We start from the raw sequence: 19,800 nt of genomic DNA, 5'->3' as shown, positions 1-19,800 counted from the left end.
TTACATTCGTTGTTTTGGTTTGAACTTGAAGCTCTTGCTGTTACTCTTTTTTTGGGTAAGTTCACATTGGGGTAAAGAGAAGATGGAAACCATTAATTTCACCAAGAAACTGAAGTCACAGAAATGGAAATGGGGATTGGGGATAAGCACAAGGCAAGGGTCCCATAAGTACCTGGTACTTGGTTGTAAGAGATGGGATCAAGGATGAAAAAAAACACAGAGGTAGTGGTTTGAGAATACTCAGATTACAGGGTGATGGCAGAGAAAAGGGAGATGGAGCCACAGAGCAGAGAGCACAGAGTACATCCTGCTCCTGGCATATTCCAGGTGCTGAGTGCCTGTCAGTTCTCCCTTTGCCACCTAAGCTCTCCCATGAAGTGTCTTCCCCCCATTCCCCATCCCTGAGGCATGTTGGGTCCCCACACTGTGCACCCTCCGTATTCCAATCTCCTATCCCTCAGTGTCTTAACTCTTCTTTCTGAAATAACAATTTGCCAGGGCACCTGGGTGGCTCAGGTCATGATCCCATCATTCCTGGGTTTAAGCCCTACATCTGCCTCTCTATTATCAGTATAGAGTCTGCTTTGGATCCTCTCTTCCCCTTCTCTCTCTGTCCCTCTCCCACATGGCGGGTGTGCATGCACATGTGCTCACTCTCTCTGTGTCTGTCTTTCTCTCTCTCAAAAATAAATAAATAAATTAATTAATTAATTAACAATTTGCCAATCTGAAAGATTACTCCATGCTGAGAAAAATAATAGCAAAGTTTTAATTTATTATTCTTTGAGGGATATTTACATTTTACCAAGCATTTCCTAGAGACACAAAGCCTGAGACCTAAAGGAATGAATCTCAAATCTTGGGCATTTCACATCTATTGAGCAGTTCTTAGGAGGTTTCAGGTTCTCTAAATCAAACCATATACATGCAGCTGCCTCTTCTGCCTTACTCCAGCCGTGGCAGTATTTCACAAGATGTTCAAAGAATCCAAAATGAACAAATAGAACTTCACACTAGTTACCAACTACCAAACCAATGATACATTTTCATACACACACACACACACACACACACACACACACACACACACACACACAAATTACACTTCTGTGTACCCTACTGAGTAAAAGAAATTTTATTTAGGTAGATCTTTTTATTCACACCTTCCTCAACCAGTAACCTATTCATATGGTAACTAATTGTTACTATGTGAGTGTATTAGTCTACTCAGGATGGCTTCACAAAACAACATAGACTGGGAGGCTTCAAACAAAAGAAATTTGTTTCCTCAGTGTTCTGGAGGCGGGAAGTTCGAGACCAGGGTGCCATGGTGGTCAGTCTCTGATGAGAACTCTCTTCCTGGCTTGCGGATGGCTCCCTTCTTGCTGGGTCCTCACAGGGCAGAGAGAGCTCTAGAGTCTTTTCCTCTTCTTGAAAGGGCACTAGTCCTTTCATAAGGGCCCTACTCTCATGATCTCATTTAAACCTACGTACCTACTAAAGGCCCTAACTCCAAAAATAACCACATTGGAGGCTTAGGCTTCAACATATGAATTATGGAAAGACATAATTCAGTCCACAGAGCACTCCCTAAAACAGGTTTACAAATAAAATATATGAGTCATAAAACAATGTGTGCGTATGTGGAGGAGATGAGAGAAATGAGAACATAATTATTACCAGAAAAAAAAAACTGACCATTTTTTTCAAAAGAGGTTTCTGGGAGTTTAACTGTCCCTGAATTTCTTTTCTTTGCCCTCATCTCTAGATTTCACTTTGGATCAAGTTGAATGGTGATGCTATTTATTCCCTTGCATGTGAAAGCAACCACCAATCCAGATTCCTCCAGGCTGTTGCTCTAATGCTCTTTATTTTAGTAGGTGAGCCTCAAGCTCTCATATTTCAAAAATAAGCACGAGCACATTCTCTGAAGCTGGTTGGCTTCTGAAATGCCTGAACTCATTATCCTCCTGTTGAGGTTTGTGAGGCTGACATTTCCCAGCCCCTTGCAAGCACTGCTCCTTCAAGGCACCCTCAAGTCACCCTAGGAATGCCCCACCAGTTGTTAGGGCTCCAGATGCAAATAATCGACACCCAAAACAACAAAAGAGAGCAATTAGTGAAAGGCAGCTGACCCTCAAAGAGACACAAACTGAAAAGTTTCCATCTGAAGTTCTTTTTATTTTGAATACAAAGTTCTTGGGAGTTAAAAAAAAATGTGTAACCAGCTTTAAAATTCAGTGATAGAGACAAGCATGAGGTATTGGATGAGCAAGACTAACTAAATCAAGCTGAGGAAAAGAACACCTGGTGTATATTATTTTGGCTAAAGATTTGTTTGTTTTTCTTATTCCCCCAGCCCTTTTTTTTTTCCTGTTTGAAACAAGAGGCATGAAATTTGTAGATTCAGTAATTACAGCAAAACAGCAGCTACGCTGCATCAAGAAGTCTCCGAGCCAGTTTGGCCTCAAGAACCAAAATCAATCACCCGAAGTCTATCAGCAGCCTAGAAGGTTATCTAGTTATAATTTTGATCATCAAATGTGGGCCCAGGGGCTAGGGGGTTTCAAATCACAGCACCCAATTATTGCATACTGAATTCCTACCTGCTCTGGTCAAATCTAGACATTCATTAAACCTCTGAGTGTTAGGCTTTGGTGTGGGCAAAGAGGGCAGACACAAAGATTACTAGGACATTTCTATCTTCAGAAAATCTCTAACAGTAGAATATATGAAGCGGCTCAGGGCAGGCACTGCTCTGTTTACACAGTCAGCCACCATCTTTAAATGGGTGATTGGAATGCACAGAATATCTCACTAAACACTGTATTTGGTGCTTTTTACACATATAATTTTCCTGGAATCAACCAGCCTATCCCCATTACTCTTTCTACAATCTAATCAATGTCTTATTCTGGAAAATAGCCAAGTTGTAACAGTTCTTGAACTGAATGCAAAGAGAAACTCCTGAAAAAGGAACAACATTTCTGGGAGGGGGGAAAAAAGATCAAGGAAGACTACAATTATTTTAACACTGTCTAGGAAAAGTAAGCTCTGAATTTTTCTAAGGCAAGAATGTTTCTTTCTAGGGAATTCTATCATTTTTGCCAGTTTTACAGTATAGTTTCTTTCTGCAGTTTTTACTTGGTCATACATGGACTGCGTAAACAAATACCAAATAGTAGAAATTCTGCTCCTAGAATTCAGGAAAATTATGTGTAGTAGAAGTAATTATACGCGAGGCCATTAAAATTTCTAATAAGAGAAAATACATATTTAATTAAAATACCCTCCCATTTGTCCCTTCTAATTTCCTAATTTAAAGTCTGATTCTACAAATTCAAATAATTTATAAATGATCTGAAACTAATTACATTTTACAAAACTCAACCAAAAAAAAGAGAAAAGGCAGAGTCCACTTACACGTAATAACAATGAGAACGTCTAATCTTTAGAATGAGATGTGTCTGTTGTTCCACCATATATCTACATAAGCAACAATTACACACACACATACACACACACACACACACACACACACACACACACACACACACACACGAGCCTTCCCAATAGTCCTGAACTCTGTTTAAATGCTATGTGAAAACAGATAACACAATGGGCTTCTATAAGCCAGTGTTTATCAAGGCATGGCCTGAACTTGCATTAGAATGGCATGAGTTTGACTTGGAAAATACTTGATAAAATGCAGCTTCCCAAAACCCACACAAGTCCTACTAAACCAGGATCTTAAGGAAGCCAGAAAATCTGTTAAAACAAGCACTCCCAGGTGTTTTCGGTGCACCCTAAACTTTGGAAAATGGCACTGTAAGATTTTAGTGTGGATCACAGGATTCTGTTGAGAGCTTCAGAATGCAATCAGGAGCTTTGGCTCTGTCCTCTTTACCTTCCTAGGAGATTTTGCTAACTCCCAGATTTCAAGTCACCCTGTGCCTTCTTAGCCACTCAGTGATACACTGGTAGCACCAATATCTTAGAGTCCTACTACTGATTCTCTAGACGGGGAAGTTAGTGGGAGGTAGTGATTCCTACCATGCCCATTTCTACTCTGCCCTTCTTCCAGGTTTCAGTCAACCTTGGACTACTGACCTATTACAAAAGTCCTGGGTGCCACTTGAAAGAAATCCTTTCCTTGGCCCTGTTTTTCCTTGTCCTGTCTGCTTGTGATTGAATCGTTACTATCTGTTTTGTTTTTCCTCTGATCAGCTCTTCTATTGTTAATTTAGAGCATGAGTGTTCTAGACAAATACTTACTTAATTTAGCTTTATTTTTTTCTCCACTCTCTTTTCTTTTTTTTCAATTTTTCCAGCTTTATTGAGTTACAATTGACAAATACAATTGTCAGACAATTAAAGTATACATTGTGATGATTTAATATACATATGCACTATGAAAGTAGTCCTCCCATCTAGTTAGTTAACACATCCATCACCTTACATATTATTTTTATATATAAATATTATGTATAAATTTATATATTTTATATATAAATTCAAGTATAGTCACCTTGTTTTACACTAGATCCTCAGGACTTAATCATCTTGTAGGTTATAGTTTGTGCCCTTTACCTTTTTTTTTTTTTTAATGTTTATTTATTTTGAGAGAGAGAGAGAGAGAGAGTTGGGGAGGGACAAAGAGAGAGGGAGAAAGAGAATCCTAAGCAGGCTCTGTGCTGTCAGCACAGAGTCCCATGCAGGGCTTAATCTCACAGACTTTGAGGTCATGAGCCGAGCTGTAATCAACAGTTGGGTGCTTAATGGACTGAGCCACCCCGCTGCCCCTGTACCCTTTATCTTTTACCAATTTCCCAAAACCTTTTACCAATTTTCCCTATTTCCCAAAACCGCATTTCCTGGCAACCACTTTTCTACTCTCTGTTTCTGTGAAGTTTGACTTTTTAGATTTAACATATAAGTGATATCATGCAGTATTTGTCTTTCTCTGTATGGCTTGTTTCACTTAGCATAATGCCCTCAACTTCCATCCGTATTGTCCTAAATAGCAGTATTACCTTCTTTCTCATGGCTGAATTATATTCCACTATGTGTACACATACACATACACACACATGCATACACACATTAGAGCTAAGCTCATTTATAGAACAAAAATTCACTTATCCATCTAAAAAATATGTATAAAGTGACTATTATAGACCAGGCACTGTTCTATAGTAATGAGCCCAAAAGACAATGTCTTTGATCTCATGAAGTTGAATTTCGACTGGAGGAGCTAAAATTAAAAAAAAAAAAAGTAAATAAATAAAATGTAAGATAGTGATAAGAATTATGAAGAAAATAACACAGTAGTGATAGTGATGGCAGAGGGTTGTGTGTATATGTGTGTTCCATTTTAGACTGGGTACACAGACAAATCTTCTCTGAAATAGGGAAAGTAAGGGGCCAGCTATACAAAAACCTAAGGGAAGAGAATTCAAGAAACAGGAGTTATTTAGTGCAAAAGACCTTGGCATGCCCAAGGAACCGAAAAAAGACCAGAGTGGTTCAAGAATAGAGAGATATGCAGGGGCCACATAGTGTGAGGCCCCTGAAGACCACGGTCAAATGAGTCAGAGAAAACTTTGTAGGGAGGTTTTTCATTCTAATAGCAACAGAAAGCCACGGAAGTGTTTCATGTAGGAGAGGGACCTGTTTGAGGGTCCGATGACCCCAACTATGATCTAGACATTGGAGTTGAGAAAATTAAGAAGGAAAGCCTTGTAGGCTGTTGGGAAAGCTATTACAGGGAGATATGCCATATGACTTGAATTAGAGAAGCAGAAATGCAGATGAGTTGGAATTATCTGATGGTGGAAGAGCTAATAGGCCTTGATGGTGGGCTGAAGTTGGGAGTGCTGCAAAGTAAGACATCAAAGATGCCTCCCAACTGCCTGGCTTGTATAACTGGGTCGATGGTGATGCCAATCTACTTAAGTGGGGCAAGTCTGAGGAAATAAGATGGCGGTGGGAAGAAAGGGAACAGGGCATTTCATTTTAGACATGTTAATGAGATGCTTTAAAAAAATTTGTTTTAATGTTTATTTTTGACAGAGAGAGAGAGAGAGAGAGAGAGAGAGAGAGAGAGAGAGAAACAGAGCATGAGTGGGGGAGGGGCAGAGAGAGAGGGAAACACAATCCGAAGCAGGCTCCAGGCTCTGAGCTGTCAGCACAAAGCCCAACGCAAGGCTTGAACTCACAGACCGTGAGATCATGACCTGAGCCGAAGTCAGTCTCTCAACTGACTGAGCCACCCAGGCTCCCCTTAATGAGATGCTTTTGAACATCCCAGTGTGATAGGACCTAAAGATATAAATCTGAGCAACCATGCATAAAAACATCATTTAAAATGACATGGGATAGGAAAGCCTGGGTGATTCAGTCAGTTAAGCATCTGACTACAGCTCAGGTCATGATCTCACAGTTGGTGAGTTCAAGCCCCACATCAGGCTCTGTGCTGACAGCTCAGAGTCTTGAGCCTGCTTTGGATTCTTTGTCTCCTTCTCTCTCTGTCCCTCCCTGGCTCACACTCTGTCTCTCCCTCAAAAATAAATAAACATTTAAAAAAGTTAAAGACATGGAATCAATTTTCTTAGCCAGAGAGCTTTAAATAGAGATGGAATTTCAGGACAGAGCTCAGGGGCATGCCAAATTTAGAGACCTGGCAGAGAAGGATAGAAATGCAAAAAAGGCCTAGAAACAATGGCTGGTTTTACAGGTTCAAGGAAGCTAAGGACAGAAAAATTCTCAAAATGGCTTAAAGAGGAAGTGGCCAACCATATCGGATACTGCTGAAAGGCTGAATAAGATGAGTATGTGGAAACCATCACTGGTTTTGGCAACATGAAGGTAACCCTGACAAACCCTGAGCCAAGTGGAAGAATTATCTTTTCAATGACTAGCATCTAGCTGAGTTGCAAAAGAAAATCATGGAAGAAAGGTAGAATGGTGAAAAGGAAAAAGGAGAGCATATGAAAAACATCTTACCACAGCTTCAGAACTTTAGTAGCTTTTAATCTTAGATAAATTACGGTGAGCCATACATTGCACACAAGAATGACTTACGATAGAATTAAGAAAAAAATACTGTCTGGAACACATACAAAATCAATCTAAATTTGGATCTCAGAATTTATCAGCACAGGATAACCATATTTTTGCTCCTAATTCAGGAGACATAAGGAGATTTTTTAAAAAGACCTATAATTATTTAATAAAAAATAGCCAAACAAAATCTAATTCATCTCTCCTCTGCAAGTACTCCTGGGAGTACTAACCACTCCTCCCTCTCTCCAGAGGGGAAACTGCCAAAAACCAGATGATTAATACCAATCTCCCATGTGTTAAACAGCCCAAATCACCCTTTGTCATTTAAATTGCACTGAATTTGAATTTGCATAGGTTGCAAGTAGAGAACAGAATCTTGAAGCCACATAAAATAATCACACTTAGTCTTAAAACAGAATACATTAATCTTTTCTGGCACTGCTCCCCCACTGTAACCACAGAACTCAATGCTATTCTTCGGGTGAGTCATGCTGTAAAATTTCTAGTTGACTTACCCACAGAGATAGCACCACATGAAACAGAGCCCACGTAAACTTTAGAGAAAAGTGAGACTTCATTCCTTCAACATTCTGCTTGGCTCTGACTTCAGATATATCATACCAAGACCAAAGCTGACTTCCAGAACTCAGAAAGCTCAGCAAGTTGCAAGGGTGAACCAGGGCTCTTTGAGACACAAATAATCATTAAATGGATTCTCCAAATTACTTCTCAAGATCAGCATTTCTCAGAGTGGTCCTTTTGCCACACCTACCTGATCACTGGTGCTAAGAAAGAAAGAAACGATGAAAGAAAGAAAGAAAAAGAAAGAAAGAAAGAAAGAAAGAAAGAAAGAAAGAAAGAAAGAAAGAAAGAAGAAAGAAGAGAAACCCCCAAAGTCCCATTTCACCAAAATCATCAAGTGGCAGGCCTAGCCATCTGCATTTTTAATAAGTTACCCAAGTTGTTTTCTTTTTTTTGTTTTTTAATTTTTTTTTTTCAACGTTTATTTATTTTTGGGACAGAGAGAGACAGAGCATGAACGGGGGAGGGGCAGAAAGAGAGGGAGACACAGAATCGGAAACAGGCTCCAGGCTCTGAGCCATCAGCCCAGAGCCCGACGCGGGGCTCGGAACTCCCGGACCGTGAGATCGTGACCTGGCTGAAGTCGGACGCTTAACCGACTGCGCCACCCAGGCGCCCCTACCCAAGTTGTTTTCTAAGTACACCGAAGTTTGATCTGTTTACTGTGGAATATACTGCAGGATTCTATAGGTTGAGGATTTTTTACCTTGTGTTTCTTCATTCTCCAACTCATTCTACACAACACTGCCAGATGTTGCTCCTAACTTGCTGCTCTAATCATTCCTCTACCATGCTCAAATGCTTTCTGGGTGCTTCATGGCCCAAAGGATAATGTCCAGACTTCTTTGGGTGACAATGAAGACCCTTAGTCATGGCTTCAGACTTTGCCCTTTCCACAGCTTAAATTACCCACTACAAATGGTAAGATTGCTTAAATACCCACTACATGTCCTAATGTTGCAGGATTCTTTACCTCAATGTCCACGGTTCATTGTATTGCTGCTTTGAAGAGTGAAGAGGTGGACAACACAGAATAAAATGAGAAGCAGGCAAAAGTTTCTTAGAGTATAAGATCAGAAAATAAGAATGGTATGGAAGCTCTCTTTACAGAAAGGGGGCATTTGGAAGTGAATGCCCACAACTAGAGGCAAGGAATTTTGTTCGATAGCGTTTGGGTCTGCCCCTTTCCTTCCCTCTTGTTCCTTCTCAGGTTCTACCCTTATTGGCTAGGTAACTCTAAATGCTTAGTCACTCCTTTTTGATGGGCTCATTTCCATAGTATTCATTGTTCCATGCAGGTCTTATGTTTTATGGTCCACTTATTTTTACTCAGGTCTTTTGTCTGTCAAATTCCTGAGGGAAACCTGAGGGGGAGTAGGTGGTGTCTGTTATATTCTTAAGAGGAACTATACGCCTGAGGGAGTTTGCTCGGGATCAGAGGTTCCCAGAAGATATGTTTTAAAATACAGTATGTGTTTCTCCCCACCCAGGAACCTTCAAGCCCTAGCCTCTCCCTTTCTGCCTATTGAATCCAGTCTTTCTCTATCATACTAAGCACACCACCTCCCTGCTTCTGCTAATTTGCTTTCTACCTCTGGAAAGTGACTTTCTACTTGTCCACAAGCCCAAATCCTATCTTTTCTTCAAAGTTGAACTCATGGAAGCCTTTCCAATTATTTCCTGCTGGAAATAACCACTTCTATGAACTTCAGAGTATTTTATGTCTGTCTCTGTTACGACATTTATGCTTTCTACTTTCTATTATATGATAGTGTGGTCTATTCTTTGGTCTGCCCAGCGCCATGCAGAAGCTGGGAACAATAATTCCTCTATTTCAGTAAGAGCAAAATAGGTTTTCAGGGAACTGCCATATTTTTATATACCCATAACCCCTAGCCACACTAGTTGGTCTAGAGGTAGATATCTGATTCAAATTAGTTACCTTAGCGCTCCTGGCCTTGACAATAATTGTTCTAGGATGCACACCTGACTCAAGCTAGGCCAATCACAGTCTTTTTTCATCTAGATCTTGGTCAACTGGTCACAGTTAATTGGTTCTGGATTGGCATGTAACCCATAATGGCCCTACAGATTGAGAGCCAGAGATCAGATTATCCCCTCTACTCTGGTTCAAACTGGGAAGCTGTCCAGAGCCATGGCCATGGGATTAAGCTTTTCCACAGCTTCAGAAGGCCTTTAGGTGGTAGAAGCATTTGGTCAGGGTGAGGCTTTAGCGCTCATGGATCAAAACACTCTTAAAGCCCTATTCACCATTGCCTTCAGAGACAAGCGAGGGGACTTTGTGGTACTTTGAGGGAGTGTCACTGCATAAAATAATTCCTTGTGCCCACTAGCTATCTTCTGTTTTATTTATTTATTTTTATTTTTATTTTTTGATTTTATGGTGATGCTTAGTGGAGGAGAAAGGTTCATGCTACATTTGTAAAAAGTTAAAAGTAACTTGCTCTGTGAAGGTATTAGATTTCTTTGAGGGAAGGAAAGAGGAACAGAATTTTCACAGCAGAAGAGATCAGCCTCCTAGGGTAGGTAGAAGGAGGCCCTATATTATATTGTGGAGTAAGAGAAATCAAGGGCTGGGAACATGGAATGTATGATGAGCTATGAAGACATAATTTACTCTAGGCCCAGTTTACTTACAATTAAGCACGAAGAAAAAAATACAGAGCATATTTTTCATGTATTTGAAAATGATTCTGCTTTGCATGATTCATGATGCTTTTGGCTGGTTTATTTTTAAACTGGACTGAGGTTATAGAAAAGCACATTTGAACAGACACATTCATCAAAGGATCATGGTAATAGTCCCTATGGCCATATTGGACACTTTTAGGGATTAAAAACAAAGAGTATAGAAAATAATTTTATAAAGAGGGCCATATTACTAAATCTAAATGATAATAATATATCAATTCAGGGTAATGTCCTCATACACAGGCCTATCCCCTATTTAAACCCCTTCCATAAAAGGATATCTTATTCACAATCTTTCTTAAAACTAAATACCAAATTTCCTTTGGTGCAATTAAAAAAACAAAACAAAACAAAAGACCACAGATAATAAATTCCAAAAGAATGAGGAGTGAGACAGGGTTAATGATAGAGTGTAGAGGCCAATAATAAAATTTCACATTAACATAATATTGTTATATGAAATATATAAGGCTATCGAGAAAATTTCCTGCAATCAAATAGTAGGTTCATCTAAGGGGAAAAATATTGCAGCTAAAGCATGGGGATTTTTTTTTCAAATTCAAATACAGAGAAGTATTATGTGAGTATAAAAAATCAAACAAGAACTTGCTCTTGAAAATTTATTTAAAGCTCTTATAAAGTATACTTGTGTGACTCAACAGTGTCATACTATTTGAAAAGATATTGCAGTTTAACCAGCAATGTCCATCTGGGCAAAAAAGGTTATTTAAATACCATGCACTTTGATGAATGACCTTTTAAATGGCCTTGCCCATTTTGTACTATTAGTTTGCAGTCAGTTCAGTGTAATATATTAAATCTGGAAGTAGCAGCCCAGTGAAACCAGGCCTTTAGAAGCAAAGAATTAATTCATTTAATGGCATTACCATTCCCAAATCAGTACTTAATTTTTCTTTGTTTGGAAGACTGAGCAAATACCTGTTTTTATTTTGGGGGTGTTTTTGGTTTGTTTTCAATGTCAGAAGAAGCACACAATTAAGTCTGTTTTAAAAGCCTCTGAATAAACCATTTTAAGATTAGAATTTTTCCTTGACAAGAATCTACATAATTCCATAATGATCTGAAGAAATGACATAATATATAATCTCATTAGTATTTTTGTAAATGTAAAAATTTCTATGAACAACCTAAATAGAATCATGGCTCATTTAAGACTTAGGGATCTTTCATTTGCCTGTAGCTTCCCAGTAGATGGAGTTTAAAGACTCTGTAGGGAATAGGCAAATACAGTTCACAATAAGAGATATTTAAGTAGCTCTGAAAATGGTTTGGTTACAACTCTTTAATTATAAGTAAAGTCATGGAAGTCTATGTGTCAAACTTTGGCCTAATGTGGTTGTTAGTCTAAAGTAGATTCTAATTAATAATTATTATTTTTATGGAAATAAGGTTTAGTATAAACAAACTAAGCACAAGATTCCACAATTCAATGAGGACTTATAATTTCCCCTTTCACAATACCAACATATTTATTTTAAAACTGTTATTTAATTAGTTAATTAATTAATTAATTAATTTAATATAAATTGAAATTAGTGTGAACGTTCTACAACATTCCATCAGCAAAATTAATGATTACTCTTTTTAAAAATACTTCCAAATTTTTTACTAATTTTTTTAATATTTATATTTGAGAGAGAGAGAAAGAGAAAATGAACGAGTGGGGGAGGGGCAGAGAGCGAAGGAGACACAGAATCCGAAGCAGATTCCAGGTTCTGAGCTGTCAGCACAGAGCCCAATGCAGGTCTCAAACTCATGAACCTTGAGATCATGGCCTGAACCGAGTCAGAATAACAATAATGGACAGGATTTTTTTTTTTAATATTTATTTATTTTTGAGAGAGAGATCGGAGACAGAGCATGAGCAGGGGAGGGGCAGAGACAGGGAGATACAGAATCCAAACCAAGCTTCAGGCTCCAAGCTGTCAACACAGGGCCCCACCTGAGGCTTAAACTCACAAACCAGGAGATCAGAACCTGAGCCAAAGTCGGACGCTTGACTGACTGAGCCACCCAGGTGCCCCTGGACAGGAAATTTGTTAAAGATACCTTCTTTTTTTTAATGTTTACTTTTTATTTATTTATTTTGAGAGAGCAAGCACGGGCCCTAGGGCCTTTATTTTGAATGAGCGGGGGAGGTGCAAAGAGAAAGGGAGAGACATCATCCCAAGCAGATTCAAGACTGAGCTCAGAGCCTGAGATGGGGCTTGGTCCCACAAACTATGAGACCATGACCTGAGCCAAAACCAAGAGTCAGATGCTTAACCAAAGGAGCCACCCAGGTGCCCTGGAAAGGAATTTTTTTTTTTTAAACCTGCTTCTCTGTTGGCCAGCTCAACAATCAAAATGCTTACTTTTACAAAATACATTTCCTTCTCACTAGCCTCTACATTCTAGGAATCGCTTTCACCTGTTGAAATACATGAACACTTGAGAAAAAGAGCAGAAAGCCCTGTGAAATGGGTAGGTAGTGCATTGGCTGGCATGGATGCTCAGTGTAAGGGGACAGAATTTTGATGGAATAATACTTGCCTGTATGTTTAAATGAATCATGAGCATGACTCGATTATCCTTCCCACGATTGGGACAGCAAGTGTAATCATGATAAGGCACTACAATTCTCATTAGGTAGCCAAGACTGCTCAATGAAGTATCTCTCCAAGTACTTTGCAAACTAAAGGAGCTTGGAGACATCACATTGTCACTTCCATCTTCTGGTCTTCCACGTAAAAGTAACCACAGATGTATATTTGTTATGTTGTTATTTTTTAATTTATTAAAATTATATATTGTTATAATTTAATATAACTCAATTTTGAGGTTTGATCCCTCAAAATTTGATCATAGGTGAACATGAAGGCAGTTCAGTATTTCAGCTGGTAAACTTCTCTAACAGATATGGTGCATTATTAATTCCCGGCTGCAGAATCTAACACACATCCAATCAGTTCTTGGTTCCTAAGGACTCTCAAATCAACCCACTTCTTCATATTTTTATTACTACCACCATGGTCTAGGGACTACTCATCTCCCACTTTAACCGATACTATCATCAAGTAATTGTATTCTCTACCAAGAGCCTGTTTGCAATCTAAGCTTCCATTCATAATTTTCCCAAATCAGTCTTGCTAACATGCCTTTTCTTATTTATTATCCTCCTGTCCAAAAATTTAAATGGATTTAGGTGCCTCTTAAATTGTATGTATGTATGTAGTTAAGGATATAACATGCATAAAGTGTAATACTGACTTTTACATGGACAACTATATAGAAATTAAACCCTCATCCTGTAAGTAGATTTATTTTTATAACAAAATATAATAAAAATTTAACTGATTTTTTAAATATTAAAAATTTCAGTTTTATTCAAATCACTTTGATATTTTTATGTTTGTTAGTAGTCATTTTATCTTACCTTTTGATTTTAAAATGGACTTTTGATATTTTTCAAAAATTTGGAAAAATTCAAAAAAAGTTACTTTTTAATTGTTTATATTTACTTTCACTTACACTTTGATAAACATATATTCATACTTTTGTCACTATAAATGCGATTAAATATTTTACTCTTTTTTGTAACTATTAATAATACAATGCAAATTATGTGAAAATCTGTATTATAACAGCATAATGATATTGCTAAAATGGAGAACAGAAAAATTGTATGGAAAACATATAATAATTTTTGAAATATATGTATTTTTATTATATCACTATTCCAAACATCACAGGTCTTTCAGCAGAATATTCAGACTAGTAATAATAATTAAATTCAACCATCCTTGTTACATTTTCTGGTTTTAGCCATATGAAGGTATATTTAGCAAGTTAAGACAAAGGAATATATTTCATTTAGCAGTTTGTTAGTTTGATTTATAGCTGTCAAGTATTTAGACACATTGTACGTGAACTTCGGTGACTTAGACCCTGCAGATGTTAGGGGGAAACTGCCATGTGACGTGTGGCCACTGACACCAACTTTTAATATTTTTGTTTATGTAGTTATTAAAAATATACTATCATATTTCAGACATAAAAGGCATAAAGTATAATATCACGAACCCCTATATACTCACCCCCTGCTAAAGATATAGGACAGTACCAGTAATTTGGTATCCCTGTTCAACCTTCCCCAATCACATTCACTCCCTCCTCTCCAGAAGAAACCACTATTCTGAATTCTTTTTTCAGTTTTTAATGTTTATTGACTTTTGAGAGAGAAATAGAGTATGTGTGCATGTGCACACAGCAGGGGAGGTGCAGAGAGAGGAGAGACAGCAAATCCCAAGCTGACTCAGCACTATCAGCACAGAACTTCACATGGGGCTTGAACTCACAGACTGAGATCATGACCTGAGCCAAAATTAAGAGTCACAGACTTAACCACCTGAGCCTCCCAGGAGCCACTGTCCTGACTTCTTTATCACTATTTTAAATGGCAAATTCTTTAAGGGTGTGTTTCTTATTTGTTAATAAAGTCTACACATGGTTGATGATTGTACATGGCAGCTCTTATGCTAGTAAACTTACAAGACTGTCTTAATAAGTCTGCAGATTCTTCTTGAGTTTTCTAAGTAGATAATAACATACATTACTTAAGGGGGGGAGAGAGTTAAGAATCTTCCTTTCCAATCTTAACATCTTTTTTTTATTATTTAAAAATTTTTTTAATGTTTATTTTTTCTTGAGAGAGAGAGAGAGAGAGAGAGCAGGGAGGGGCAGAGAGAGAGGGAGACAGAATCCCAAGCAGGCTCCGTGCCGTCAGCACAGAGCCTGATGTGGGGCTTGAACCCATGAACCATGAGATCATGACCTGAGCCGAAACCAAGAGTTGGATGCTTAACCAACTGAGCCACCCAGGCGCCCCTCGAATCTCAACATCTTTTATTTCTTTTTCTTACCTGAACCTGTACTGGCAGTGACCTTTAGCACAACATTCAATAGAAGTGGTGAGAGTGGACCTTCTTGCCTTGTTTCTGATTTAAAAGGGAAGGCTTCTAACATTTCTTCATTAATTACGCTAGATGCTATAGGCTGATTATACTGCTTTAAGAAGTGGCATGATGTGATCAGAGTTTTCAGAAAAATTCTTAGTGACAGGATGGGTTGGAGCAGAAATATCGGGGAGTCACTGGATCAGGAATCACTTACTGATAGTGCAAAAGCCATGGGGCCTCCAAATTCACCAAAGTTAGATATATTTTAATATACCACAAACCCATATGGGTCTTCCTATGAATAGTATCTAAAACTGTGGTTACCGTGATTGATTATAGGCTCCATACATGGTTCTATTACACCGGGGGAAAAAAAAAACACTCAAGTCACTGACAATCAAACTGATCTTTTAATTCTCTTTCAAGTCATTTCGATAAATATAACCAATAAGATGCTGACACAAGCAAAGTCATTTTTAAGATTATCTTACAAGCTTTAGGGAAATGTAAAATTTCCAAAGAAAGTTATCTCCCAGAAGCTCAGTCAAAAGACAAAGTCATTTACATAGTTTGTTGTTTGCATATTTAGAGAAGTGGAGAACAAAAAATTACCCAATAAATATTTTATAAGTAGATATCCATTTAAATGAGGAAATTCAATCTCAAGCCTTGAATCACAGTATATTTAATAGCAGATTTTTTTCTCCTTTTGTTATCTAGACTAGGCAATAGCAGATTTTTCTTCTCTTCTGGACCCCTCCTATTTCCCATTTTACTTTTTGGGTAGATGCCAGTTATGTAGACAGACACCAATTATGTCTTATAAACAATAAGACAAAGGTTTCAATTCCACTTAAAAAAATTCTAAGAGCTTATAAAATTGCTAAATTAATAACACTGCATGTATTTTGCCAAATCTTGGCTCCTGACCCCACTGTCAGTAAATATACATTTCTAATAAAATGAACATGCTTAATTGTGTAACTAAACAGCCCAAAGGAATGGTATCTGCCATAGCAATGAAGTCTAATGACAATTCTGCTGACATTTCTCATATCTGAAAATGAAGTCATGTGGAAAATGATTTCTACACTAGCAGAATAATTAAGACAGAAAGCGAAATTTGAGTTGGTAGAAATGGAAGCTCAGATTGTCTCTGTTTTCAGTGGGGTGTGTGGGGAGATGATATTATTTACGTCCCAAAGATCTTTAGTTGACATAATCCTTCCATACTCTCTTTTTAAAAATCATTTTTTTCTGATGTCTTAACTGTACAGTAACAAATCTAACTAAAAGCAATGTTAATCCCAAGGGACTTTTGTTTCCTTTTTTTTGCATAGGTATTTCTCGGTTTCTAATATTGTTCCAGAGAATGGGCTCTTTCCTTACTGTTAGCCATCTTTCATTATACAGATATTTTAATTTTTTTTCAACGTTTTATTTATTTTTGCGACAGAGAGAGACAGAGCATGAACGGGGGAGGGGCAGAGAGAGAGGGAGACACAGAATCGGAAACAGGCTCCAGAATCTGAGCCATCAGCCCAGAGCCTGACGCGGGGCTCGAACTCACGGACCGCGAGATCGTGACCTGGCTGAAGTCGGACGCTTAACCGACTGCGCCACCCAGGCGCCCCTCATTATACAGATATTTTAATTATACTGGCATTTCTTTTCCTTGGTTTTGGACTTTTTATGAAATGCATGTCTTTGTCTACATCAGCCAAATGAAAATTACACCTAAGTAAAACGTGAAGTTATTCGGTTCCAGCACTGTTTAAGGGAACTGTGAGAAACACCAAGGTACAGTTTTATGATTTTAAGAACCATAGGACTATTGCTACCATTATTTTCCTATAAAATATAGATTATTTTAGTTCCTAACAAAATTTTTTAATGAAAAAAAGCATGCACTACAAGAAAACAAGAAAATATCACCAATTACAGTCTGAGCAACATGTTTTAAAGAAAGTGTGAATAGAACACTTTATTTGGATCCTGTCAGCACAGTCTAATGACCTTCTTCTTTATTTGAAAATGGCTGGTTTTAAATAAAAGTTACTCTAGCTGTTCAAGAGAACTTATACAAGGAAAATGCTACACTTCAACAATAAATAAAATGAAATGTCAATTCATTCTCATCATAAGTCCACAAGATTATTCTGTATTGTATTAGCAGAGTGTTTTCAATGCAGCTGAAACCAATTAAGCACTCAAGGCATAAACCACTTCATTCACAAAACATGCAGCATCTAAAGTGTTTTATGCAATACAAGATTTTACCAAATAGTTATTATTTTCACAGATTTCAGAACACTCTGTTCTACCAAATTCTCCTAGGAAGTTTTCCAGTTTCTTTCTTATGGGTTTTTAGTATATAGAAGTCTGCTCCTCTAAGAGACCCTGTCACACCCCCACGGAGAGTACCTCTTAGGCTGTGTTGTGAATGCCTGATTGATTATCTGCCTCCTGTCTAGGTTGTCCTTCCTTGAAATAGGGATTGTAATTCAGTCATTGTGGTATCTCTTGACCCTCATCCCTGCTTCTCCCAAGCATCAGTGCATCTCTGATGACAGAGACAAAGGTTTGGGAAGACCCACAAATTCAATGCACTCTTCATTATCTAGGACTTGAATCTCTGTCCCTAAAATCTCTGAATGTTTTTAATATCTCCCAAATCTCCATTTCAATTCCTCCCTTTGTCCTTGGTCTCAAAAATGTAAAGACTGCCCGACCCATTAGCTTTCTTTCAGTCTTCTTGCATTTCCAACAATCTTGTTTTATTGCCTAATCACATGCTGTATTTCTCTTTTACCAAAAATGTGTAATACAGGGGAAAATTTCAAAACAGGCATGACTAGTAGTAAACCTATTAAAATGTTCATTTCCCACATGTATTAGCTAATCTAGCAACATCTCTGTAGTTAATACAATCCTCATCTCTCCTGACCCATTCCACCTATCAGAGTCCGGGTCAGAATCAATCTAGACAAATAGTAGATGCTCAAAATGTGCCCTGAAGACATAAACAAAAGGCTTGTATGATATAAAACATAAACTTTGCTCCTTTCCTTTATTTTTCATTAGTTTTTTTTTAAATTAACATTTATTCATTTTTGAGAAAGAGAGACAGAGAGACAAAGAGAGAATGAGTGGAGGAGGGGCAGAGGGAGAGGGAGACCAAGAACCTGAAGCAGGCTGCAGGCTCTGAACTGTCAGCACAGAGCCCCACGTGGGGCTCAAACCCAAGGACCATGAGATCATGACCTGAGCTGACGTCAGAAGCTCAAGCAACTGAGCCACCCAGAGGCCCTCTCACTAGTTTTTTAAAAAGCAAAAAACTTTTTGAACTTCACAAGGTTCTCTTTTGAATTCTATGGCATTTTAATCTTCAACTTCGGTGCTTGCTTATATATCATCACTTATAGACAATCAGCTCATTTAATTAATAAGTAATATTTCTACTACTCATTTATTCTACAACCGTGATTTCCTTCAAGGTATATTTCCTTCAAGAAAACATTCTAGGGGCCTAATATTTTATTTAATTAGGCACCCATGAAATAAGTGATTAGGTTAGCTATTTTCCAAATGACTTGGAACTAAAAAGAATTCATACTTAGTATACCTTGCAGTTTCCACTCTCAGATAAAGGCAGTATATCATGCATAGTTTCTATATTCAAATTGTTCAGTTCTGCTTCATGCTTCCTGCACACAAATTGTTCACAAGGTGACACTATGATCACATACCTAAAAATCAAAACACTTTTATACATTCTTGGAAAGGTTATCTTTGCCCTGAAATGTTTAAGTCAAAAGTTCTTTTTCTAATATTCTTTGATCAATGAAGTAAAAATGAATTACTTGATTTAGACACTAAGTGCCTAGAATTATAACATATATTCTTTACAACAAATCACTACACAGCAAACAGTGAGAGGATTTCAGTGGCTCATGACTTAGTGCTAGATAGAATAAAAGAAAAACTTCAAAGAGAGAAAATATATGAGCTAAATGGAAGCCATGGAAAGATCCTTATTTGTGTTTTTACTACAAAGAATGAATAGCAATGAGAATATCTCAAATTTAAGTACTGAAATGAATATGATAAATGAAAGAATGAAATGCTATATACATTTTTAACTGATGAAAAGTCTGCTAATCTGAAATAACTAAAATTTATTATTTGAAAATGGATGCATACATACAAATACAAAACTTGCTTTTTAATGCACTTTAATTTTGAGGCAAGCAGAAAATTCATCAGTATTTATTATAATCAGTTACTTTTGAGTGCTAGCAAAGAACACCATGGCTACAGGAGAAAATGTCTCAATGTCATTTACATGGAAGTAGGGATGGTAAAGGGAAAGACTAATTTCAGAGAACAAAAGAATTGGTAAGATAAGAGGTTATCAATGTTCTCAGCAATCATCATATATCTTTAATATATAATCTAGTAAGATAAAGTAGTAACATACACT

The 19,800-nt window shown here is 37.6% G+C and overlaps 1 protein-coding gene across 1 annotated transcript in view; it reads right to left on the bottom strand.

Annotated features, from left to right (window-relative positions):
- Positions 1-8,972: 8,972 nt before the first annotated feature.
- Positions 8,973-19,800, bottom strand: part of IMMP2L (inner mitochondrial membrane peptidase subunit 2) — a 702,214-nt gene continuing 691,386 nt past the window's right edge. The window contains exon 8 of the mRNA XM_040471579.1: positions 8,973-9,011. Within this exon, the coding sequence (XP_040327513.1) occupies positions 8,973-9,011 (39 nt within the window). The remainder of the gene's footprint in view (positions 9,012-19,800) is intronic.

Source organism: Herpailurus yagouaroundi, unplaced genomic scaffold (assembly GCF_014898765.1).
Source record: "Herpailurus yagouaroundi ecotype Mexico unplaced genomic scaffold, PumYag 100, whole genome shotgun sequence".
NCBI classification, from domain to species: Eukaryota; Metazoa; Chordata; class Mammalia; order Carnivora; family Felidae; genus Herpailurus; species Herpailurus yagouaroundi.
This window is presented reverse-complemented; position numbering and strand designations above follow the sequence as displayed.